We start from the raw sequence: 27,809 nt of genomic DNA, 5'->3' as shown, positions 1-27,809 counted from the left end.
TGAAGAAACAGTGATTGTAGTTTCTTGCAGTGTCTCTTTACTGAAAAAGGCATTTTGATTGCAGGGTATGGTATTGTGTGACCAGCAAGTTAAGTTCTCTCATTTGCCGCATCATCTTCTTTTCCCATTTGTACGAGGTTTTCGATGCTCTCTTTTCTGTGAAGGCAGGAACTGGTTCTAATTTGCCTAATGTATAAAGCATCAAGCAATCCTAAATGGCTATTAGATCATCAATTTTCAAATGAATTCCTAAATACATCGAGTCAAATTTTAGCATAAAAGAAATTGCAATAAGTTTCCCTCGATCATGCTCTTTTATCTTAGTCACCTATATTATTTATGATGATGTGCACATATGTTTTTAATAGGTATTTAGGAATAAAAGACTCTACAAACACCATCAAGTATTCAAAATACTACACTAATAAATACAAACACTGAAAATCTACTGTGTGCCAGGCATAAGCAGTATAAATTTATCTTACTTTGTCATCACACAGCGTGAAAATTGTAATTATCTTTACATATGAGTAACATTGGTCCCAGAGAGTTTAAGTAACTTTCTCAGAAAGAGACTAACTCAATTTGACTAGTCCCCACCCTCTCCACTAAATACTGTGGACATTTTCTTACTATGAAAGGTAAATTCAGAAAGAAACTTTGAGATTTTTGTCATTTGTGGGATAAAAAGAGCTTTCAGTTTTTATATATTTTTGGTCTTTTCAGATAATATCTTTGCTGAACTTCTTTAATGGGTTCTCACTTGTGGACTAAGCGAGATGTTAGAAACAGACAGGACCTCAAATATCCAACTGTGTCATTTTTAAAACAAGGAAACTGAGGTCCAAAAAAGTTAGGGTTGGTTTAGAGGCAGAATAAGTCAAAACCCAAGTCTTCTTGTAGAACTATACTTTTATTTTATATTTATTTTCAAGACATTTTGTACTTACACAGTGAATTGATATAATTTCACGCTCATGTTTTATTTGCAGGATTTCTCTCTTTTTTTTTTCTTATAGAACACTTCAAGTGATGAACTTTTCTCTTTAAATGTGTTGCATATCTCATTAAAGATTATCTTCAAATAAACTTGGAGGTTTTCCAAAAATTTCAGCTCTCAAAATGAATTTAAAAGGGTACTCTGAAACAGGAAACTAACCAGAACTATACATTCCTTTTATCATAGATGACTAGAGTTTGGAAAAATAGATTAGATGTCATCTAATATAATCATTTCATTTCACAGTTGAGAAAACTTTGTCACAGACAGGTGAAATAGCATTCCCTGTATTGTAAAACTACTCTGGGGCAAAGCTGGGACTAGGCAGTACAGTATGGTAGTTAAGATGCTGACACTGGAGTTGGACAAGGAGCATTCAATCTACCATTTACTGCTGTAAATATAAGCATGTAAGACCTTGGGGAAGTTAAATAGTCTCTGGTATTGTGTATGTGTGTAATATACAGATAGTTGTATTACAAGGGTATAATAAAAATAAGTTACCTCATTCATGCAAAGCACTTGAAACAGTTCTTAACACAGATGAAGTCTTAGTTGTTATACTATCTTCTGCTTTCTAATTCACTGCCCTTTCACATCACACCATAGTTGTTTATCTTCCCAGGATTTTCTAGTTCAATCTTAATCAAGTCAGACAATAGTCAGTGCTTGGATTTCCATTCAGTATCACAGTACCTCATACTGGCTGCAGCCTTTCTTTTACAATTACATACAAAGGAGATGAAGCAGGGCAGAAGCTCAAAAAATAAATACTTATGTGGACTGGAAATAGAATAGATTTGCAGGGTGCGGAGGCTGGTTGCAATCAAATGGGACCCAGATGGAATTGCCATCCAAGTACTAAGGAGGATAAATATAAGTCCTCATGGGACATGTCATTTGGAAATTGTAGAACATAAGTTGAGGTTATAGATAAAATTTATAAACTACCAGACAAAATCAAAAGAGCACCAAGGAGGAAAATCAAACTGATGCCAATAGACTTCAGATGACAACTGTGAAAGATCTTCAGAGCGATGATAGAGAAGTATCAAACAAATGAACAAAAAATTATTGAAGATCGAGGGCAAAATAAATAAATGTTCATATGGAGAAAGAAATTATATAGACATAACACAGCATTATAGAGAACAGGACAGCAAATCCTAGAGGGAAGGGAGGAAGGCATTGGGGGGAGGGGGCATAGAGGGGGGCTGAGGGGGAACATGGGGGTGGGGGGAGATATATTCGGTGGGACAGTTGAATCTATGTAAACACAAAATCATAAATAAATAAAAAATAGTAAAACTCTATAAAAAAAGGAAAAGAAAGAAAAAAAGAACTTACAACTCAAAGCCTTTCAAAAACGGAGAATACACATGGGACAATGGTGTGGGATATAAAAATAAGCAGCTGCCAAAACCACTGCCATATTTTGTTGAATTTATATAATTGGTATAATAATCATAATGGGATATTGTGTTTCATCAGACACCAAAATTAACATGGTAAATAACAGTAATAAAATGGTGGCGAGTTTTTTCAAAAGATAATTTGAGTTTTCTAGTGGTGAGCAGTTGGAGAAAATAGAATGAAGGAAAGATGGAGAAAACCACAGGGACATGGATGGCAAAAAGTAATGATGTTCTGTCATGTGAACTAGAAGTTGATGAGGCATCACTGAAATAATCTATTTTTATTTAACTTCTGTTGGCACAAGTAAAGAGTAATTTTCACTTGTTTGGTAGTTTATGGACCTTGAATAAAATATTCATTTTAGTTTTCTGCTGTCCTTAATTTGTTACCTGGAAATTCTTCACCAGAATTTCTCTCTAGCTCTTTATCTATTTCTGTGCAGCTTCTTGTCCATTTTGGACTAAAATTAATTTGATAACACTACCATTTTTTCCATTTCCCTTGTGCTTCATTTTCAACTTTGTCTTTGATTTTACTCAGTTTTCTGTAAAATTAGGGAATGGTGTGCCATCTCAGCTTATTTCTTAGGTTACTAATTGAGTTTATGAAAGCCAAATAAATGGCTGTTCTTTTTAATTCTTTCCCTTTTATGTAATACAGTACATTTAAAATTTTCTAAAGTAGCCAGAACTTTTCTCTCTTCAAGTCATTGTTCTTTAGTCAATTTCCATACACTTAAAAAACAACATGCCTCCTCTTACTCAATAGACGAGTCAAGCTGACATAAATTTTGCCAACTCCCCACCTCTGTAGTTCATCTTTCCAAGCTTCTAGAAATGTTTCAATGCCTAAAAATCCTCAGGTATTTTGTCTAGTATTGAGGTAAAAAGATGAATGCTCCTAAGAAGCTCACAGTACCTGTGGGAAATAGACAAAAAAAGCAAATTAAAGAGTAAGATACTTGTTTATAGCAGAGACAGGAAGTACATGTTAGATGATAAGGTGGGATATCTGAATCTCCATAATCTTCATGAGATGATACAAGTTAAAGGAAAGGTTATAAATCTTTTGTAGCTGTATTACCTTGTTCAGGGTAGGGAGGCAGGTTTTTCTTATTTGTTTGACTGCTTTTTTATTTTGATAATAATGATTAAGTCTTCATAAACACATGCCTTTTCTTGACAGGTCATGAGCATTGAGAATGGAAGAAAAACAGTCATTCTCTCAATGAACCACCAGTAGTGTCAAACCAATTCTATTTTTCTAGTTAATCCTTTTTATTTTGTGGCACGGTGCTCCCTGCCAAAAATTCTTTATCTCTCAGTACCCTTGTATTTCTTTTAATAAGAGCCTTTTTAACCTTGAAAGCCATAATGGAGTTTACTTTTTAATCATATATCTGTCCATATATATCCTTGGAATAAGAGAAATATGTGCTTAAAGTCAGAATAAACTTTACCAAAGGAACTTGTTAGAAGAAACAAGGGCATCGTATTTATGAGCATATTTGTTGTCTTAGCTGATACTTGAGAGTGTATTTTTGTGTATAGAACTAAGTAGAACATAGCGATCAAGGTGGGAGCTAAAATTATCAGAGATAATGTCAAGGAGAAAAAGGTTTTTATTCTTGATTATTAGAGGAATATGACAGATATAAAGATCAACTCGGTTGCTCTTTTCAGAACTGAGAAACACTAGCTGTGAATTCCACTTTTGAAATACCTCTCTTCGATGCTATGATGTGTATTTAGTTACATTTGGGTCAACAAATCTCTCACCTTTTTGTAGTATGATACACTGGTAACATGGATGTTTTCTTCTGAGAGAATTAGTGGGGTTACAATCTACAATGTTTAAAAGAATGTAGATGAAATTACTTATATTTATTTTCAAGGAATAATTTGAATTCACTCTCTCTCTTATATTTAGATTTAAGACATTATTTGTGGCTGGAGAACGATGTGATGTGGAAACTCTGGAATGGTCCAAAAAAGTCTTCAGAGTCCCCGTCTTAGACCATTGGTGGCAAACTGGTGAGCATTTTCTAAGCATGCACATAAACATTACAGAAATGCTCAAAAACACTGCAAGGACTGGAGGAAATTCTGAACTCTGACCATCAGGCACAAACTTGGGATGCCGGTAGTTCTGGTTTCCATAGAAATAAGCAGTGTTATTAAGATGTCTTTATCAATAGCATTGAGGCCGGCCTTCTCTTGATCCCAAGATGTACAGTACCAAAGACCGCGCTTGTTTTCCTCCTCTTTATGTCCTACATCCAGGAAGTCACTGAGTCTCAGAGTTTCCCTTGAAGTATGTTGCTGAGTTCTTCTCACCGTCATTACTCCCCTCGCCTTTGAGTTAGGAAAGCCTCGTTATCATCTGCCTGGTTTAAATTATTCTCATCACCCATCTCGGTCCTCTGCTTTCCTACACGCACTGCGCACTGCTCCAAGAATTTTTTACACGTACTGTTTTTCTCATAGAATTTTCTGTGATTCTCTGGCTCCCTTCTTGTGTTCTATAAAATTGAATATTTCTTCTCCTTTTTTTTTGCATCATTATTTTTTTTAAATTTTTGTTTTTAATTTATTGTCTTGACATAGATTCAAGTGTCTCACTCAATATTTCTGCCTAGGCAGAAGAATGTATTTTTCTCCAAAACACACATGCACTATATATATATATATTATATAGATCTAATTTTAAATTAATTATAATACAGAAGATCAAGTGAGTGACTAAAACTGAGGTTTGGTGTTTGATATTTTAGAACTTTTGATTCTGATAAATTATAATTTTTATATTATCTTCTTGTCTATTACTCTTGGAAAAATGTGTTTTCTACATCCTTTGTAATATGTAATATAAAAGAAATGATCAGAGCAGAATATATATTCTTTAAATAAAATGAAAATCAGAGAGAATTTCTATTCTTTTTAGTTTGATTTGCTAACTAAAGGAGAAATTTCTTATGTAAATTTAGATTTGGGAATAAAAAGGATAACACTGAATTTGGAGAATGAGCAATACTATTGAATATATGTGGAAATACAGAAATACAAGTGAAGAATTATTGCCTCCAAAAGGAAAAGTATTTAGCATGTTGATGCATTCCCTATTTACCAGGAAAGTTTTAACCGCTATTTTTCTCAGCTGAGAGAGAAAAATATCTTGTCACCTTTGAGATGGTTGTCCTTTCCTGGTCTAATCAAAGGGTTGTTTCCAACACAAGTATGACCTTATATAAATGCTCGTGAGGACATTTTTTTTTCTCTCCTTAAAATTGACTGTGCCAAAGCTTGTTGTAGGAAAGCAACACATCAATAAATAAAATTATAATTTTTTTTACTTTTTATTGATATATTTGTGTTTGGCAGTCTGTGCTGATGTGCACAGTTAGAACATTCCAGCTTACAGAAAAGCTCATATGGGGAATAATCATACAAAGTCCCTGGTGAGATTCATGTGAATTTGCAATTTTTCTTTAATGTATTGTTCAGAGGGAATTACTAATAGCCACACTGTGTCAGTGTGCTGTCACTTTAATCAGGTTCGAATGGCTGCTCATTACTGTGGAAAACAGTGGGTTTCTAACAAGGACAGATTCTTTCCACTTCCCCTCATTCATCTGTATTATATTTGATATTGTGTTCAATGAAAGCACACAAACAAATGCATATGAATGGGTAGGTAGGTAGCTTCTACTTTATAAAAGAAATTCATCTGAAGTTGACGCAGAAGTCAGCTACTAACAAAATCCAGTTAGAATCTTTCTTCAATTGCAATGAAAAGCTTATTTTCAAAGTTGTACATTGTGGTAAATAATTGTGAAGTGATATTGAAGTTTACCATTTGTAGCTGTTCACCTTTCCTAAGGTGAGATCAAATTTATCTTAAGGTGACATTAATTTAACGTTAAATCACCAAGGGGAAAAGATACATACATACTCCATGGGTTAGTGTTAACTCTTAGGAAAAAGAAAGAAAAATTCAGTATTTCTAGCACATTCATGAATTTCCTAATGCTTTACATATAAAGATGGTGGAACACTTCCCCCAAGATGTATGCTAAGAAAAATCGGATAACAGTAGAGGGAATGTAAAGCATTGTCCAAACAAATATTTTTATTTATTTCAAATTTCAAGTTTTTGACCAGGTCTCCCTTTCTTGTTACTGACTTAGAAATTATTTTTTATACAATTGCACACTTTTATGAGCCTTCCATATGAGGTATAATTTATAAATTTGCTCTCTGATTACATTAATATATGTGTACCCATGAGCTGTTTAGAAACTGTGATGTGTAATTAGAATTATTAAGAAATACGTTAAGTAACTAAAATGTACAAATAAAAATTGATTAGTTCCTGTGACTTGGGTTGTAAGAAGGCACACCATAGTCAATTCACTTCATTCCAATGATGGCTTTGTTACACGTGTGAAATTTGTGTTAAGAACAACACATTTCCAATGACTAACATTCTCTTTTGGCCCATTAATATCAACTTTGATATCTGATTGGAATAATATTTGAGATCCTAAATTGAGAACTAATCTCTGGAAAATTCAAAAGCAGATCAGTTCTTCATAGGGATATTTTAATAAAGAATTGTTGCTGTTTAACACCACTGAAACATTAAGTAATTGTTTTGGATTGTAGTAATGTAAACAAACATTTAATAGTCTCATGACAGAAATTGGTCTTGGTAAGTGTAGAGAGATGTTGATTCATAAATCTGAATAAAAGATGAATTGTTGTCATTTACCCCAATGTTTTATCTTCATAGTAGCTTATAGGTAAGATGATTGAAAGCATATGGATTATTGGCTGAATTTTTTATTTTATATTTTACATAAAGATAGTGAAACAGTGATATCACAATCAAAATTTAAAATTCTTCCATCAAAATATGGCAGTTCATATGCCAAAAAATAACCAGACAGAACTTCATTATCTGCAGGTATACACTGTACTGTTACAGATCATTTTCAGTACTAAAAGCAGCTTTTTCAGAAATTATATAGGAAACATAATTTTAGAAAAAAAACAACTATCAGTTCTGTGCACAGTATTCTTCAAAAGATTTTTTTTTCTTATTTAAGATGACTATAAAGAAATTGTTTTTCTTATGAGTGAATGACTAAGTACAAAAAGGAATACGTTTTAGAAACTAATTACTAAAACCTAAATCATATTAGAATTCATTCCTTTTTAAGGTTATTTTCTTCCTTCCTTTCTTCCTCTCTCTCTCTCCTCCCTCTCTTGCCCCTTCCTTCCTTCCTTCCTTCCTTCCTTCCTTCCTTCCTTCCTTCCTTCCTTCCTTCCTTCCTTCCTTCTTTTCTTCCTTTCTTTTCTTCTTTATTTTCCTTCTAATTTATTATATGACATGGTACTCATTTAGAAATGACTGTAACAAAACAGTTTGACATTCCACTTTTAATGTTATTTAATCCTAGGTAGAAATACTTTATCCATTCACTTGCTATCAGTTAATCAAAGACAATGCTTACAAAGTTAGAATATTTAAATTTCCTGATGGTGTTTATAAGGGACAATTTGGTAAATGGTTTAGATCAAGAGAATCCATGATTCTTTCCACCTGCTGGCAGGACATATCTGTGTGGTTTCCATGTGAAGATACAGAGCTTATGGTGAAAGTGTTTGAAATGTCCTTTACCCTGGTAGCAAAGTAATTGAAATGATCACCAACTTAAGCAGACTGGGTGATTTTGCTGTTGGTTTCTTTCTTTTGTTTTTCAGTGAGGGACTACATTTCTTTATAAAAATTTTAAAACTCTGTGGAGGGATTTCAGTGAAAAAATATAGACACCTAATGGATCAATACATTGGTGACGATTGAAGTTATTGATATCTTACTTTAGTCTTGAGCCATCTTTGCTGAGTGAGTTCTTTTATCTTGGAGTGATCACAGCATTTCTCTCCCTGTTTGATTGAACTGCTTCAGGTTTAATTGCAATTGTCAGTTCTGAAGTCACTCTATTTTACCTGTAGCCTAAATCCTCTTCTTTTGAGAAAGAATCTGGTAATTCTGGATTTTATTAACGTGGACACAGAGGCTCTGGCAAATTCAATCATGCCAGTTTTTAAATCAAAATTATTGATCCTATAAGCACACACATCCTAATACCGTGTTATTAAAATGTGTCAAGGTTACTTGACATGATAATCCTTATTTTTGCAGCTTGGTAGAATATATTTCCTGAGAGTGAAAAACTGGGACAACAGTTTTGAACTAAAAAAATTTGCTAGGCTAGCCCAATTTAGTCTCATCCTTTGGTTAAATGGGGAAGATCAATTAGCTCAGGACTTTTTAAAGAACTACAGTGCATTTTATTTGTAAGAATCAAAACCACAAAATAGAATATATTATTATAGTTTAATGATAATTATCCCAGGCAGAGATCTCTACAGAAAATGCTACAATCTCAAATATAGAACTGTCTCATTCCTCCTAGGTAAACTAATTGTGAACACTTCGCCAGGATTTGAAGATTTGATAGCTAGGGTATCAACGTTTAAGCCACCTTTATTTTCACCTTGATTATCCTTTCCCTTTGTTACCCTTGCATTCTCTGACATTCTACTTTCATGCCTCTGAATTGATACACCTAAGTTTAGTCTATAATAGGGAATTTTCTTCATCCCTGAAATTCAATACTGAAAGTTTTATGACTCTTGTGATTTCTGCCTTTTAAGAAACATTTTACAACTATGTACTAGCTATGTGATTTTCTTCTAACTTAAACATACTTAGCTTGTGCCCCCTGCAAAATGCTATATATTGTCCTGCAAAATACCTTCCTAAGTCTCATACATAAGAGTCTTTATATGACAGACAAGACAAGGAGCAAACTATCTTCTTGGTGACTTCACCTTAAAGACTCTATCTTTAATGATTTTCAAACCTTTTCTTTTATGATTTGAGGCCAACAGTCACTAGCAAATTTCCTCTGGCTACAAATCTTGGAGTAAAATATTTCTTGTACAACCAGATGCTGCCTTCCTAAACCTTACTTCATGGTTCTTTGTCATTCCTTGCTTCTGGGTTTTACTTAATGATTTCTGAGTCCATCAGATTTGGGCTGTGGTGACAGGTTTTCATTAAAATACATACCTGCATTTTCAAAGGCAGTGGGTTGGACTAGGCTCTTGAAATACACACTGTGGAACTCACAGGGCTGCTTGGACTGGACTGGCGATGCCACTGCCCCATGAACTGGCTTGCTCAGAGTATACCTCGTGCTGCTTTCAAATAGTAGGCTGCCGTCTTTAGTAATATGAATCACTACTGTCTACTGCATCTTTTTTTCTTTTCTCATTGTAATGTTAAACATTAAATGTATCTCTTTTCTTTTTCATTTATAGAAATGAAAATTTATCTAGTTTAGCATGAGAAGTTGTGATTAAGGGGAAAACAGTTACATAGACACAGTGCCATCTCAGCAACGTTCAGCTAGTGATGCCGACACTATCCATCTGGTGAGAGAAATAAAAGACCTGAAGTCATCTTTGTTGCCTGGCAACCACAGTTTTTTTCTTTTTTTTAAATTTTATTTAGAGCAGTCTTTGTTAGTTTAAAGTAGGTATTTCTTACTGATAATTTGAGAATCAGGAGCTTGGAGGTAATTATGACTATGTGAATTTGGTTTTAGAGGGAATAGTCTGTTGTCAAACATAAGGCGGGTTTGATGAGGCTTTCTCTTTTTGAAAGTGAATCTGTTTACAAATTGCTAATCCATCTGGAAATGAATTTTCCAAGTCAACGAGCGGTCATTTGAATCAGACATATTCATTTTTATAGCATTGCCATATAGAAATAACTTTAAATTAGGTATTTTTCAAATGTGATTACTATATACAAAGTAGTTAGGGTAGGTATAATTGCCTTTAAGAATCTCCATTTATGCTCATTATTACATCAGGTGATGTTTTGACAGAAGGCTAAACAATGGGACATCGATTAATAATATAAAGTTGTTTTGGTCTTTGAAATATCGTCTACTCTAATTCTCTTGCCCTTGGCAAGAATCACACTTAACCCACTCTAGAAAGGCAAAAATATGGCATGTTTTTGTAGACATTTAACAAGAAAAAAGGTTCCTAAACTTTTCCTTGACAAACTTTACTGTCTGAAAATTTGGTTTCCTTCCACTGCATATAAATTCCTGCACCGGGTCTGTTGGCCCCACAAAATGGTTCATGATTCCTCTTTTGTTGTTAGTTCTAATTTGGAAAACCACACATGGCTAATCTTAGGAAAGCAATGTGGGCAGTCAAAGGTGATGCTGACTCCTAAGAGGACAGTATTTAGATCCTGGCTCGACCACTTTGCATGTGCAGGCAAGTCCTTGATCTGCTCAGGCAGATCTCTGCACGTGGGCCTGTGGAAAGCTTGAACTGAGGTGAAATGTGTCCAGTGCAGCCGAGTTCCTGGCCTATAGCAACACTCAAACATTTTTCCTTTCTTTCTATGAATAATCCTTCATGTATATAAAGACCATTTTAGCATCCTGGCCTGTTGGTAATCCAAACTCAAGAAAACTTGGGACATTAGAGCTTGATGTATAGATAAGAAAAATTGTGGATAATTTAATTTCCCCAAGCCAATAAGATAGTTAAGATTAGAACCAGAATTCTCATTGTTCTCTGTTGTTCAGTGTTCTCTCTTCATATGTATTATCTTTTATCTTCATTAATTCAGGATTCTTATCTAGTTCAACTGCAGGTAATTTATGAGTTTCTCCCCAGTGAGAGGTGGTGTGCTGGTGAGGGAGTGGGATAAGACAAGTGTCTCACAGTTTAAATTAATGGTCTGCTTCCAGTAGGTTGGCTGCTTTGAATTAAGTATTTTAAATTGTAATCGCACCATCCTGTGAACACAAAGATTAAATTGATTTTCTTTCACTGGTGCATCTTACTGTTTCTGCTTTATTTCCGCTACCACCATTCAAGTTATTTATAGCTCACTGTATAGATCCAGAGGCGGAGAAAATGGTTCTTTTACAAATTGCTTCCATGACCATCATGATGCTGTGATGAATATTACTCACTGGTACTAGGCTGTTGAATTGATTTATTTCTAGGACTTCAGCTCTCTGAATGGGCCACCAACTTCTAAATCTGTATTGCTTAGGTGCAATGTTTCTAGGACCACAGTGGGGGCAAAATGGCAGATTTCCAGATGCAGTGGGGGACCTTATTTACAGAGCTGGACTTGTGAACCTGTTACCATGTTCTTCTTATCTCCCTTCCACTCATGTCTACTTCTCTTTCTGCATTAATTCTTATTTGTAAGCCAAAACCTGGGGCTCTTTCCCCCCTCCCCAAACAATCACTAAGACTTTTGGCTTCCAAGTATGATTCAAATATACTCTCATCTTCCACTACTGCTCACCTGCATTAGGAATGCCGAAGTCTAACTGACATCCTGCTCTGGGTCCTCAGTTTAGTGCTCCACTTTGCAACTGGAAGATTTTTCTAAAATGCAATTCTGAGCAAACTGCCTCTGCTAGAAACCCCTGTGTCTCCCATTGTTCCTGGAACTCTATTGAGACTCCTTAACAGGGCACAGAAGGCACTTCAGATCTGCCTCTACTAATCTCTCTCACTTTGTTTCTTGTTATGACTTAGTCCACCCACCACCCCAAAGCTTTGCTCTGCTGAGTAACATGGGGTCATTCCCGATGGTCTCAATTTTCCACCTTTGAACATGCTGCTATTTCTGTTTACTGTATCTTTTCATCCTGAGCACTACCTTCCCCCAACAAAATGCCTTTGAGCAGGTTAAATATATTTAATAAATATTTATTGAAATACTGACCTTTGAATATCATTCTTAGAATAAGAAAAGGTTGTGACAGGAATATAACAGGAATGTAGAATATTTTTCTTTTTCCCTGAGTTCTCTGTTCTTCTTCTCTTTGTTTCATTTTGGGACTGCAGTCTATTTGTTGTTGTTTTTTTTAAGACTTCTGATCTCAATAATGGAAACTGGAGGCCCTGGCTGATTAAATCAGTGGTAGAATGTCAGCCCAGCATGTGGAAGTCCCAGGTTCAATTCCTAGTCAGGGCACACAGGAGGGTGACCATCTGTTTTTCCACCTCACTTCCCCTCCCACAGCCATGGCTCTAATGCTTTGAACAAAGTGGGCCTCAGGCACTGAGGACAGCTCCATGGCCTTGCCTCAGGCTCTGAAATAGTTTGGTTGCTGAGCAATGGAGCAGCGGCTCAGCTGGCAGAACATCACCTAATAGGGTATTTGCTGGGTGGATCCTGGTTCTGGCCCATGCAGAAGTCTGTTTCTCTGCCTCCCTGCCTCCTACTTGATAAAAAAATAAATAATGAGAAATGGAGCCCAAAATCATTTTTAAAAATATATGTATTTACTTGTGATCAAACATTTCCTAAGCATAAAATATCAGAAATGTCAGAGAAATGGCAGCATGAGAGATACTCCTCATCTCTCCCCTTGAAATTTCAACAAATTCTATAACTATATGCAGAGAAAAAAACCCAAATGAGCTTGAAATATACACACACTGGGTAGACCAGTGGTAGTCAACCTTGTCCCTACCGCCCACTAGCAGGCATTCCAGCTTTCATGGTGGGTGGTAGCAGAGCAACCAAAATATAAATAAAAAGATAGATTTAACTATAGTGTTGTTTTATAAAGATTTATTCTCCCAAATTTAACAAAAATCCAACATAAAAGTACTTGGTAGGTAATTATCATTATATGCTTTAACTTGCTGTAAACTCTGCTTTATAAATTTTATAAAGTAAAGTTACTTCCCTACTTTATAAATCACCATTACTGTGGAACCTGTGGGCAGTTAGAAAATTTTATTATTAACAGAGATACAAAAGTGGGCAGTAGTTATAAAAAGGTTGACTCCCCCTGTCCTAGAGCAATACATTTTTTTTTACTGAATCATGAAGAAATAAAAAGCCTAAATAGACTGATCAGCAGGGAGGAAATAGAAACAACTATCAAAAACCTCCCCAAAAATAAAAGTCCAGGGCCAGATGGATATACTAGTGAATTCTACCAAACATTCAAAGAAGAATTGGTTCCTATCCTTCTCAAAGTCTTCCAGAAAATTGAAGAAGAAGCAATACTTCCAGACACATTTTATGAGGCCAACATAACCCTCATACCAAAACCTAGCAAGGACAACACAAAAAAGAAAACTACACACCAATATCTCTAATGAATAAAGATGCTAAAATACTAAACAAAAAACTAGCAAATTAAATACAACAACACATCAAAAAAATAATTCATCATGATCAAGTGGGATTCATGCCAGAAACACAAGGATGGTTAAACATACGTAAAATGATTAACATAACACACCATGTCAACAAAACAAAGAACAAAATCCATATGATCTTATCAATAGATACAGAAAAAGCATTCGATAAAATACAACATCCTTTTATGTTTAAAACACTCAACAAAATGGGTAGAGAAGGAAAATAACTCAACATAATAAAGTCCATTTATGACGAACCATCAGCTAACATCATACTAAATGGTAAAAAACTGAAAACTTTCCCTTTAAAATCAGGAACAAGACAAGGTTGCCCACTCTCTTCACTCCTATTCAGCATAGTGCTGGAAGTTCTAGCCAGAGCAATCAGACAAGAGAAAGAAATAAAAGGCACGCATATTGGGAAAAAAAAGTAAAGGTTTTACTTTTTGTAGATGACATGATCCTGTATGTAGAAAACCCCAAAGACTCCACAGAAAAGCTATTAGAAACAATAAACCAATACAGTAATGTCACAGGATACAAAATTAATATACAGAAGTCTATTGCTTTCTTATATGCCCACAATGAAACATCAGAAAAAGAACTCAACAAAATAATCCCTTTTACAGTAGCAAAAAGTAAAAATAAAATACCTAGGAATAAACATAACAAAGAATGTAAAGGACCTATATACTGAAAACTACAAAGCATTATTAGAGGAAATTGAAAAAGACACAATGAAATGAAAAAATATTTCTTGTACATGAATAGAAAGACTAAATATAGTTAAAATAGCCATACTACCCAAAGCAATATACAAATTTAATGAAATTTCCATCAAAATTCCAATGTCATTTTTTAAAGAAATGGAACAAAGAATTATCAGATTTATATGCAACCATAACAAACCTCGAATAACCAAAGTAATCCTAAGGGGAAAAAAATGAAGCTGGAGGCATTACAATACCTGACTTCAAACTATATTACAGAACCATGATAATCAAAACAGTATGGTACTGGCAGAAAAAATAGACACACAGACCAATGGAACAGAATAGAGAGCCCAGAAATAAAACCACATATATATGGTCAAATCATCTTTGATAAAGGAGCCAAAAACACACAATGGAGAAAAGAAAGCCTCTTTAATAAATGGTGCTGGGAAAATTGGAAATCTGTATGCAAAAGAATGAAACTTGACTATAGTTTATCTCCTTGCACAAAAATTAATTCAAAATGGATCAAATAATTAAATACAAGATCTGAAGCAATAAATTACATAGAAGAAAATATAGGTACTAAACTCATGGACCTTGGCCATAAAGAACATTTTATGAATTTGACTCCAAAGGCAAGGGAAGTAATAGTGAAGACAAAATGAATGATACTACATCAGACTAAGAAGCTTCTGCACAGCAATAGAAACTGTGAACAAAACAAATAGGCAACCAACTAAATGGGAGATGATATTTTCAAACAACAGCTCAGATAAGGGACTAATATCCAAAATATATAAAGAACTCACAAAACTCAGCAACAAACAATCCAATAAAAAATAGGAAGAGGACATGAACAGACACTTCTAAGAAAAAATACAAATGGCCAACAGATACAGTATACGAAAAAATGCTCATCATCACTAACTATTCGAGAAATGCAAATCAAAACTACAATGAGATACCACCTCACACCTGTTAGATTAGCTATTATCAACAAAACAGGTAATAACAAGTGCTGGAGAGGATGTGGAGAAAAAGAAACCCTCACTCACTGTTGGTGGGAATGTAAAGTAATACAACCATTATGAAAGAAAGTATGGTGGTTCCTCAAAAAATTAAGAATAAACTACCATATGACACAGCAATCCCTCTACTGGGTATATACCCACAAAACTTGAAAAATGGGTACATAAAGACACATGCAGCCCCATGTTCATTGCAGCATTATTCACGGTGACCAAGACATGGAAACAGCCAAATGCCCTTCAATAGAAGATTGGATAAAGAAGATGTGATACTGTACATATATACAATGGAATACTACTCAGACATAAGAAATGATGACATAGTATCATTTACGACAACATGGATGGAACTTGATACCATTATATTGAGTGAAATGAGTAAATCAGAGAAAGCTAAGAACTGTATGATTCCATACATAGGTGGGACACAAATTTGAGACTCATGGACATAGACAGGGGTGCGGTGGTCACCAGGGGGAAGGGAGGGTAGAGAAGGATGGGGAAAGGGGAGGGACTTAAAGAGAAACAAAATATAGGGTGACAGAAGATGATTTGACTTTAGGTGATGGGTATACAGCATAATCGACTGTTCAAATGATGTGGAGATGTTTTCTCTAAACCTATGTATTCTGATTGACCAATATCACCCTGTTAAATTTCATTGTCTAAATAAATAAAAAAATTTAAAAAATCAGGTCTTGACTGTGTTTATCCTACTGATACAAATGATGTTCAAGCACATGAGAAAATCCGACTGCAACTGTAGGCTGAGAATTATTTCCAGTCAGATATTTTTATGGTTGTTTGAATGTCATCACATTACTACTTAATATAGAATATTGCCTACTTTTGGACAATCTTCTAAACTTTAAATAAAACTATGATAAATGTCCTTTATATTTAATATTTTTGAACTCCTACACATATTTTCTTGCATATATTCCTTAAATTGGAACAACTGGATTAAAGCATCTATGCATTTTTAACAATTTTTATAATTGCCAAATTGTCATTCAGAAATGTAGTATTATCTAGATACACTAAAATTTATATAACAAAAGTGATCATCTTTGTTTTGTGTGAGCTGTCCTCCCATGTACGATCTAACAGGGCCTTAGTATTTCTGTAAGTCTAGTGGATTCTCATGTGAATTGGTTCCTGATGTTGATGAAAACACAAGAATCTCTATCATTAACCAGCCATTCTGATATAGCTTCTCTCTGTCTGTGCATTTTTTCCCATTCATCTCTCTCAAAACCCCAAATAATATAAACCTGATCACAGAAACTAAATGATGTGCAAATGTGTAAGTAAATCTTATTTGCGTTGTTGTGATTCATTAGCTTCTTTGTTCAAAAGCCCTCATGAGCTTGCAACACCATTCAGACTAAAAACTTACAGTTTTACAAGGACTTTGAAGTCTTTTCCATGATGCCTCTTCTTTACCTCTCTGAGCTTATTTCCTATTGATGCTTCCCTCATTTATTCTGTCTCAGTGACACTGGCTGCCTTACTGTTCCTCAAACCATCTGGGAATTAACCTGTCTCAGGACCTTTGTGCTGAGGTTTCTTCCCCTTGGATTCTTTGGCCCTAGATATGCAATGACCCATGTCCTCGTTGTTTTTCAGATCATTATTCAAATGTCACCTTCTCAGGGAGGTTATTTCTGGCCACCAATTCTAAAATTGCAATTCTTCTCCATTACACCTTACACCCTGTCTGTGCTTTCTTTATATTCCTAATGCTCATCATGCTAATATGCCATATGTTTTACTTTTGTCTGTTTTTTTTTATTGTTTGTCTCTCCAACTAAAATGTGAGCTCTGTGAAATTAAGAATTTTGGTCCCTTTTGATTATTGCTGTATCCCCAGTTCTAATGACAGCATCTAACATATAGCAGATGCTCAGTAAATAGTTGCTAGTAAGTGATTTGTACCACCCCTTTCCTTCTGAAAACATGAGAGACTGGGCTTACTCTGTCTCCAGAGTACAGTCTGAGTGATTTCCCTTCCCTTATAATTCTCTTTACTTTACATGAGAACCTCACAAGGTATACTTGTCTATTCCATTCTTCTTCTCTGAAAGAACTATGTAAACCAGGGCAAATGACTTCAATTTTCTCTCTCTTTCTCTCTCTCTCTCAGTGCACACACAAATTATCATGGTACACAGGGTAACTAATATTTGAAAAAATAATGTGTATTCTTCCTTTCCAATAACAAGTATGAAGGAAAATTCATTTAAGTAGCTACTCACTAATATAATAATGAGGCCATAAAGACACACACAGAAAAGTGAAGTGTATGTATCAGCATTTAATGCAGTAAGAATACCAGGGTAATTTATCTTTCACATTCTTCAGTTCCGTGCCATTTTCCTGGTTGTCTCTTCTCTAAAGAAAATGTGTTAATGAATTGCTAAGCATTGTGTGTTTCTAAGGTTAGGTATCTTTGGATGGCTTTCCCCAAATGTAGTACGCTGTTCTCTTCTTCAAAGAGAAAGCTCTGGTTTGTTAAATGTAGTTGTTTCCCATCACAATGCCACATCTGGATTTTCTGTCTCCCTAGATAACAGCTGACCTGTTCATTGTAGCCTGGGCAGTGGCAAGCGGAGGATTTTAGAACATTTTTAAAATGGGGTCTTGGGAGACCTTCGGAGCTTGGTTATAGGGCTGCAGCATGCCTGGGGGCGTGCCCTCATGGGAAGCCTATTCTGCACACGGCCCAGCCTGACAGCCAGGGCAGTTATGCAGTCTATGTGCAGGAGGTGTGAGCACACATGTGAATGCTTGTGTTATATAGGTGGTTCAGTATTGGGACCTCAGGACATTCAGACTATAAAAACAGAAAACCAGAGTTTCTATAACAGCCATTATAATCTTTCTCATCCCACTTTTGTCCTAAGTGTGGCTCCTTATTATGCTGAGAGGCTAGGAACTGTCATTTTGTCTGATTGTGTCATTTGCATGTGACTAACAACAGTTTTGCTTCTAATCCCCTAAATGAATATAAAAATAAGGTCAATGAGATACTCAGATTACTAATGTTCAAATCATAAACTAATATTATGTACTTAGTAACTGACTGGATAATTCTTTCACTGCCCTTACAATTCAGTCAAGGGTCTGGCTGGGTAGTTCTGTTGGTTAGAGCATCAGCCCCATACATCAAGGTTGTGGGTTTGATCCCCGGTCAGGGCACATTTGAGAAGCAACCAAATGGATAAATAAGTGGAACAACAAATCAATGTCTGTCTCTCTCTCTCTCTCAAATCAATAAATTAATAAAACAAAAAATAAATAAATAGCAGATTTATGTTAGCAGCTGCTTCCCACTGAGGTAAGAGGGGAATCAAAGCATCTTGAAGGGGACATCTCCTTTCCTAATGTGACCTGGCAGCTTCTGTGTCTTGTCACCTTGTGCTGTGAACCTTCCTTTAAGAACCTCTCTCTGCAGGGTTCCTTCCTGTCATCAACACTGCCCTTGTTTCTCCCTGTCAGTTTTGAAGGATAGCTGGGTCGAGCGCTTAGACGGTTTAAAAAAAGCAAAGGAGAAAATGCCGTTAACCCGTCTGAACATGTGGGTCTCTTCCATGCTTTGTATTGGAGGGAGAATGGCCAAGGTATTGCATGGCTGATGAAATGCCATTTCATAAAATATATTCCCATTTTTGTCTTGCTATGAAAATCATTTTTAAGAATTCTTTGTTATAAACATCAAAAATGTCTGCTCTGGGTACTTGCCACTTCTCCTCAGTGGGGACCATGTGGCTTAGCATCTTAAGTGTTGGGCTGTGACTTAGGGACTGCGTTTCAATATTCAAAAGTCCATCTTCTGTTATGATGCCAGCTGAGACACTGTCCATAAAATGTGAATGATAAACTGAATGGTGCTGGGAAGTAAAGGACAGTGATCCATTCTCCCTATCATTCTAGCATGATATAACTGTGTGAGAGATAGTAGTGAAAGGAACACATTCTGAGTCCTTAGGAAAATAGATGTTTTTATTATTTTTGATTACTTTGGTTCTGATTAGTTTGGCAATTAATCCCTTGGGCGTACAAATCTGTGCAATATTATTAAGCCAGTAGCTCTGAATTTTTACACTATCAATACTCTCTTATCCTGTCCTTCCACACATATGAAACTCATGCTTAAAAGGTTCTGTTAAGTTTCAACTTGCATTTACTAATAACAAATACATTCTTCAAAAAAATTTTTTTTCAGAACTATGGTTATTATGTAATAGCTGCTATTTTTCTGATGGTTACAGCCAGAGAGAGAAAACATATTTAACATTTTTGTTATTCAGTGCAGGCTAATTGTAGGTAACCCTCTGGTCTTGCTGGAATAATCAGCATAGTTACAAATATCTTTCTTCCCATGTTTTGAGCCTCCTAAAAATACAGGAAAAACAGATTGAGAGCAGTTTGATAAAACATTGGTAAATTCAGCTTTAGATGCTAGGAATTTTAGGAAAGTGTAGTTCTTAAAGGCACTAGGGTATGATGTCGTTCATACATTAAAAAAATTTGGAGGATTATTGAGAGACTAAGCTATAAATAAATATTTTGCATATAACTGTTATTTACCATGATAAAATAACTTGAGGTGAGTTAAGAGCATCTTGTCTAGAGATCTTTTCATTTTTAACATGTGTTGACATGTGACTCTGGCAGTCACAAAATTCTCCATTCTTCATGCCTACCCTCTGCAACTAATAACACTAGAGAGGCATTTCTTTTCCTTAAAAGAAATATTACTATATATATTATTCTAAATTTGTGACCTTAAAATTTAAAAATGTTGATATGACATAAATTATTGCATTTTTTTTCATTTTTAAATAATTCATTTGCACTGTTTATCTGTTCTTCATGCATTTAAATTCTGTGACAAACTTGGTGGAGAGAAATAGTGAACAGACTGAAGAAATCATGATCTCCAGTTGAAATATTCAATAATAAAACACATTTCTTTTTTCCAGAGACTGGATCCCCAATCACAGCATCCTGCATTGGATTAGGTAATTCTAAAACACCGCCCCCAGGGCAAGCCGGAAAATGTGTTCCAGGATACAATGGTGAGAAATGAACCTGGTCTATAAAATATCTGAGGTCCCAAAACTGGGCATTTTCTTGTGTATAATGCAAATCATAACACATGAAACAAGCTAGGTGCTAAGTAAGAATTTGATTGAATAGCTATTTATATTAAAAGGGTTACCTTAATCTTTATTAGCCAATTTGAGATCAAAAGTAAGATTGTAAACTTCCAAGGACATATTCTAAATTATGTCATAACTAAGAAGTTAATTTGTTTATAAGGCATGTTGAGGATACAAATGTGATAGATACAGAGAACAGACTGATGGTTGCCAGAGGGGAGGGGGGCGAGGGGGTGGATGAAAAAGGAGAGGGGATTACAAAGTACAAATTAGTCATTATGGAATAGTCACAGGGATGTAAAGTACAGCCTAGGGCAGGAGTCGGAAAACTTTTTGGCTGAGAGAGCCTTGAACGCCACATACTTTAAAATGTAATTCCATGAGAGCCATACAATGACCCATGTATGTTACACATTATCCAATAAAAATTTGGTGTTGTCCCGGAGGACAGCTGTGATTGGCTCCAGCCACCCGCAACCATGAACATGAGCGGTAGGAAATGAATGGATTGTAATACATGAGAATGTTTTATATTTTTAACGTTATTATTTTTTTTTATTAAAGATTTGTCTGCAAGCCAGATGCAGCCATCAAAAGAGCCACATCTGGCTCGTGAACCATAGATTCCCGACCCCTGGCCTAGGGAATATAGTCAATAATGTTATAATAACTATGTATGGTGCCAGGTGAGGACTAGAAATATCAAGGGCACACTTTGTAAATGATTGTCTAACAACTATGTTGTACATCTGAAACTAAAAATAATATTGAATGTAAGCTATAATTAAAAAATAAAATTTTATAAAAATAAAAAATATGAATGTGAAATTGATATGGGTGAATTCTGCCAAGTACTAAGTACTTTGATACACTTTTATATCATATTGAAGTATATTTAATTCAGAGATAGTGTTACCATTTTAAAGATTAACTAACTGGTACCCAGAGAGGCTAAATAACTTCCCTAAGATAACACAGCTGGTGAGGTCCTGAAGGTAATGTGAATCTTTGTGTTTTACTTGTATCGTGTTTGTTTGTTTATTTTTGTTGCAAAAGCTGCAGTTTGTTTTGTTAGACTACTTTTTCATTTAAGACTGATTATAAGGCTTTTGAAACTTTTGGCTGAAAATAAGTATAAAGAGTAAGAACTCTAAAAACAAAAATCATTCCATCCATGCTGGCAGTGTGTGATGAGACACAATATCCTTCAGTATTTGTTGATAAATTGTTGGTTGTGATTATAATAGTTCAGTAATTTCCATTGGACTCCATTTCCTAGTTGTATAATTATGGAAGTCCTCTAACTCTTCAAACTTTCCATTTCCTTATTCATCATACTTCAGAGGGCTGCTGTGTGGCGATGTAATTTAATGAAGCATTAACACAAGCGACTGCTGGTAGGAAGACTAAACTAAGTCTAAGCTGGTTAATATCACCGATATTTCAGAGAAGCTGACTTGATTTAGACTCACACATTCATTTTATAGATAAGGAACACGAGGCACAGAAGTTCTATTATTTGCATAAGGTCACCCAATTTAGTTGAATAGATTTACAGGAAAACCCAGCTTTGTGGGACAGAATATGATTCCTACATGTAGTGGCTATTTGCATATAAATTACAAAATTTAGAGATTTGTCTTTTGCTTCTCTAACATAAAAGTGTTGTGCTTCTTTCCTAGGACAATGACTAGTTAAGAAAGTGTGGATCATTTGGTTTAACCCAGCAGATATATTTATAAAAAGAAACGAGATATTTTTAAAGGGCAAAAATAGATATTCTATGAAGTTAGTGACATCTCCAGGCATGGAAAGGTGAATCTGGTTTTAGTGAAATCCTCCCTTTGAACAGTTCTGTCATCCCTACTCCTTTTATCAGAAAAATTGCTTTTGTGTTGGGCTATTTTTAGGGGCTGATGACTGTGGGAGATGTTAAACACATTTCCCTTTCAATAGTTTAGGGCCATTTTTGTATCCAGTTGTAAGGAAGAGTTAAGCTTTGATGCCTCATAGAGTTTTAGCACAGGAGTTTCTCACTGTCTGAAAGCCATTGGCTTACAGATAGCAAAGGTTAAACATTAGAACTAAAGTATTTATATCCAAGAAAATAGTAGCTTTATGACTCATTACCTTTATATAACTTGTGGCTTTCCAGAGATTCAAAAAACATAATGTAACATTCAATATTAGAATAAAAATGAAGTATTTTTTTGAGAAAGAAAAGAAAACCATTTTTTTTGTGTGTGTAAAACATTTGGCCATGACTGGTTGGCTCAGTGATAGAGCATTGGCCTGGTGTGTGAAAGTCCCAGATTTGATTCCCAGTCAGGGCACACAGGAGTAGTGACCGTCTGCTTCTCCACTCCTTGCCCCTCCTCTGTCTCTATCTCTCTCTCTCTCTCTGTTCCCCTCCTGCAGCCATGGCTTGAATGGTTCGAGCAAAGTTGGTCCCAAGCACTGAGGATGGCTCCATGGTCTGACCTCAGGCACTTAAATAGCTTGGTTGCCGAGTAACGGAGCAGCAGCCTGGATGGCAGAGCATCATGTGGTAGGGGGATTGCCGAGTGGATCTTGTTCAGGGCGCATGCAGAAGTCTGTCTCTCTATTTCCCCACCTCTCAATTAAAAAAAAAAAACATTTGATATAATGTAACACAACTTCACATTCATTGAATATTTTCTACAAGTATGTCACTTTATTATTTCCTTCAATTCTTTTACTAACTGTGTGAGAAAGGAACTACCCTCACTTTTAGACAGGGACATAGAATGTGCTCAGGGACACACAGTAAACTGGCCACTGTAGTGGGCTTTGGGGAAACAAAGATGAATTGGGCATGGCCTCCACCCTTAATGGACTCACAATCTAGTGAGAGACAGATAACTACCCTGCTAATAATTGTCAGAACCGAATTTTAATACAAAGTGCTCTGGGCATACAAAGAAAGGAGTGACTGTTTTGTTTTGTTTTGTTTTTTTCTGTGGGTAATGTCCTGCTTTTCTCAGCTTCTTTCAGTAAAGTAATCTGGATGGATGAAGCCACATAAAGAATCTATTAAGGCTTAAAACATGAGGATTTATTTTCATTTCTAGTTCCCACTAAGGGTTACTGGATGTGTATACAAGCTTTGATCTCCTAAAATCCTTCAGGATTGTAACAGGATAATGCTGGGAAAGCACTGGGATAATATTTTGGGAAGGTTACATGGACCTGTAAGACTTATAAGTGGACACGAAGCCGTAAATCAGAAAAATGGGGTTTCCAGGCTTTTCAATACTTTATTTTTATTGCTTGAAATATTTTTGGTCTATTTTAAAACTTTACTTATTTCCTTTAATTTTTAAAAAGCTGAATATATATTTTTAATGTTTTTGATAGAATGGAAAGATATGTTTAAATGGATATGAACATAGATTGTGAAATGACCTGCATGTTGGAAATATGATGTTTTTATTTAAGGGAGCATCTAAGGAAAATTTATGATCTTGTTAGAAATCAAAAGCATATGCTTTTTCTATTTTTGCAAGATATCATCGCTTATTCATATATCTTTATTGTCTGATAGGAATTACAAGATGCCTTTTTTAAGCTAGAGTTTTGGGTGTTGAGTAGAAAATATGGAAACATTTAAGCTTTAAGATTGTGCATTTTTAGTCAAAATATTTATTTAGCTTTTTATGTTTTATTTTGCAGTTATGATTTTGGATGACAATATGCAAAAACTGAAGGCTCAGTGTTTAGGAAATATTGTAGTGAAGTAAGTAAATTTTGTGATACTACTATTTAAAGAAACAGGAATTAATATGTAATTTTAAGAAAAAGAAATGCCGCTTGACCTGTCATGTCGTTGTGAATAAGGTCTTGACCTGGAACGCTGAAGTCGCCTGGTTTGAAACCCTGGGGTTGCCTGGTCAAGGCACACCTGAGAAGTAACTATGAGTTGATGCTTCCCACTCATTTCCCTTTCTCTCTCTCTCTCTCTCTTCTGTCTAAAATCAATTAAAAAAAACCTTAAGAAAAAAAAAAGAAATACTTGCAATAAATGATGTTACTAGTGAAGAGGTTGCAGAATGACCTTGTATATTGTTTGAAAATTCACAATGCCAACTCTTATAATTTACACATGCAGGCCCTATAAAGTAGAACAAATTTAGTTACACTTTTTATTTATTTATTTATTTATTTGTTATTTTTATTTATTTGGTTTTGAAACAGAGACAGATAGACAGACTATAGGAAGGAAGAGAGATGAGAAGCATCAGCTCATAGTTGCGACCCCTTAGTTGTTTATTGGTTGCTTTCTCATATGTGCCTTGACCGGAGGACTCAAGCTGAGCTAATAAACCCTTGCTCAAGCCCGGTGGAAGTCAACCTGGTCCCTACCGCCCACTAGTGGGTGTTCCAGCTTTCATGGTGGCCGGTAGCGAAGCAACCACAGTATAAATAAAAAGATAAGATTTAACTATAGTAAGTTGTTTTATAAAGATTTATTCTGCCAAACTTAGCGAAAATCCAACATAAAGTACTTGGTAAATAATTATTATTATATGCTTTAACTTGCTGTAACTCTGCTTTATAAATTTTATAAAGTAAAGTTACTTCCCTACTTTATAAATCACCATTACTGTGGAACCAGTGGGCGGTTAAAAAATTTTACTACTAATAGAGATACAAAAGTGGGCGGTAGGTATAAAAAGTTTGACTATCCCTGCTCAAGCCAATGACTTTGGGCTAAAGCCAGCAACCATGGGCTTCAAGCCAGTGACCATGGGGTCATGTCTATGATCCCACACTCAAACAGTGACCCTGCACTCAAGCTGGTGAGCCTGCACTCAAGCCAGCAACCTTGGGGTTTTGAACCTGGGACCTCAGTATCCCAGGCTGATGCTATATCCATTGTGCCACCACCGGTCAGGTGATTTTTCAAAAGATAAATTCTGCATCTTTTTAATAATGTTTTTTTGATTATATCCTGGCTGGGTAGCTCAATTGATTAGAGTGTCATCCCTATATGCTAAGGGTGCAGGTTAGATCCCTGGTCAGGGCACATATGAGAATTAACCAATAAATGCATAAATAAGTGGAACAACAAATTAATCAATCTCTCTCTCTCTCTCTCAAATAAAAATAAGAATGTTAAAAAATGTAAAAAATGTAACTTAAGTAGCAAAAATACAAAATATAAAGTTTGTATACGCCCACCTTCAATGATACACTATTAATTTATAATATACGTGACTTTCCTCTTTTTGACAAGCATTTTTCATTGTTGAAACAATTAGGCTTATTCTTGTGAATTGATTTTTTTCCTTAATTTGCCTCATGAGCAATTTTAACTTTTATTCTGCTTCTTTAAAATGTTTATCTCCACTCTAACCCTCTTAGTCTTTTTTGAATATTTATGATTATAAGTCACTCTGTATAGAACATTTTTTTGTGTGTGTTGTGTTTTTTCTCTTTCTGATAATTATTATAGTATTGATTAGATTTCTAAAAGTGTAATTACTGAGTCAGATGGTAGCATAATATAAAATCCCTGACTCTTCCAGTATAATTCATTGCTAACCGTTTTTTGTCATTGTTCATTTGATAGGCAAAATGCTAAAATTTGAAAATATTTAAATGTACTTTGGTTAAACCAGTACTTTATAATTGCTGTGCAGATGGACGGTGAAAGGAAGTTGACTGCTTTGAGAGACACACAGCATATCATTTCAGTAATTGATTCAGGTGGCTTTAGTGCCTCGGATGGTTTAAGTAATAGAATTTACTGATATGGTTTAAGTAGAATGAGCTACTCTACATAAAGGACATTGCATATCAAGTTTTAAAATAGGTTTGTTTTCCCATTTATTTGAAATAATTTTTCTTACTTGGCATTCTTAGATTGGTAGAAGATTGTCTAAGACTAATAAAACACTTCAAATTCTGTGAAAATTTAATAAAAATATTAATTAAAATACATTTCTTTAGGTAGAGATACTTTAAATTTACAAAAAGCTAATAGAGGAGGTATACATTTTGATGCAGTTTTTTTTTTCTTCAAATTCTTATGCTATCAGTAAACATATAGTGACTATATTATTTTTTTAAGTTTAAATTTTCAAACATTGTTTTGGCAAATGGAAAAGTTAAATATTGAATATACTATTTGTCATCATATTTTTCTGAATCGGGATCCATCTTAATATAAAACTAGTTGAAATTTGTCCTGTAAGGGGAAGGATGTTGGGGTTGGCAGGAGGGCTTGCTAAAGAATTAACCTAAACAAGACTGTGAGTGGATGTTTAGCTTGCTTTAGGAAGCACATGGTGTTTGAGAGCCTTTAAAAGCACTCTAGCAGCATACATTTTTATATAACCTCCTAACTGTATATAAGTGAGTCATCTATCTCACAAAGCAACTTTTGCAACATCTCAGGGCTGGTTCTTGATGCCAGCACAGTTCTAAACCCGTTATGTGCTCTGCCCTCTTATTGTGGCTTCACTTACATCTATTTAAAAATAATAAAATATAATATACCTCACATAAAATCTAATTTTTTTCTTGTAGCCATTTAGTTTTACTTCAACTGATTAAAAGTAACACAGCTATTGCCAAAAAGCAGTCTAGGATTAGATTTTTGCCGATTCAGAATGATTCTCCTGCCTCTCTAGTCCTAAATAGGGAATTTTTTTGTTCTGACTTGGGATTTTGAGATTTCATTATAAATTTTTTGATGATACAATATACTATGACATGCAGTGGACTTTGATTCCTCTCATAAGTGAAACTAAGTATTGATTAGATTTATAAAAGTATAATTACTGAGTCAAATAATAACATAATATAAAATCCTTACTCATCAAGTATAATTCATTACTAACATTTTTATTCTAATATATATGTGTAGTATATATATTTATATTTAAGAGGTAAGATAGAAATCTTTAGGAAAGAAGTTATACAAAGATTTTTCTTTTTGTTTAAATGGAACAGTCCTTGAAATCTCATTTCAGAAACTCATTTTTGTCTGGGAGAGCAAGAATTTCCTTTTGAAACACACCATGTCCAGTATCCATTCCACTCTGACTCACTGACCTGACGATTATCCTGCATCCCAATGGCTGCTTACTGTATTCGTAGAATGTTTTCATATCTAACATCTATCAAGAAGACTTGTTTGTGTCAGTCTGTTTCTTGTTCGGTGTACCTGGAGG

At 35.0% G+C, this 27,809-nt stretch overlaps 1 protein-coding gene across 1 annotated transcript in view; it reads left to right on the top strand.

Annotated features, from left to right (window-relative positions):
* Window positions 1–27,809, top strand: part of ACSS3 (acyl-CoA synthetase short chain family member 3) — a 168,198-nt gene that overhangs the window by 111,865 nt on the left and 28,524 nt on the right. The window contains exons 9-11 of the mRNA XM_066368483.1: window positions 4,346–4,449; window positions 20,431–20,526; window positions 24,304–24,367. Of these exons, the coding sequence (XP_066224580.1) occupies window positions 4,346–4,449; window positions 20,431–20,526; window positions 24,304–24,367 (264 nt within the window). The remainder of the gene's footprint in view (window positions 1–4,345; window positions 4,450–20,430; window positions 20,527–24,303; window positions 24,368–27,809) is intronic.

The sequence above is a fragment of the Saccopteryx leptura genome, chromosome 2, assembly GCF_036850995.1.
Source record: "Saccopteryx leptura isolate mSacLep1 chromosome 2, mSacLep1_pri_phased_curated, whole genome shotgun sequence".
NCBI lineage: Eukaryota > Metazoa > Chordata > Mammalia > Chiroptera > Emballonuridae > Saccopteryx > Saccopteryx leptura.
This window is presented reverse-complemented; position numbering and strand designations above follow the sequence as displayed.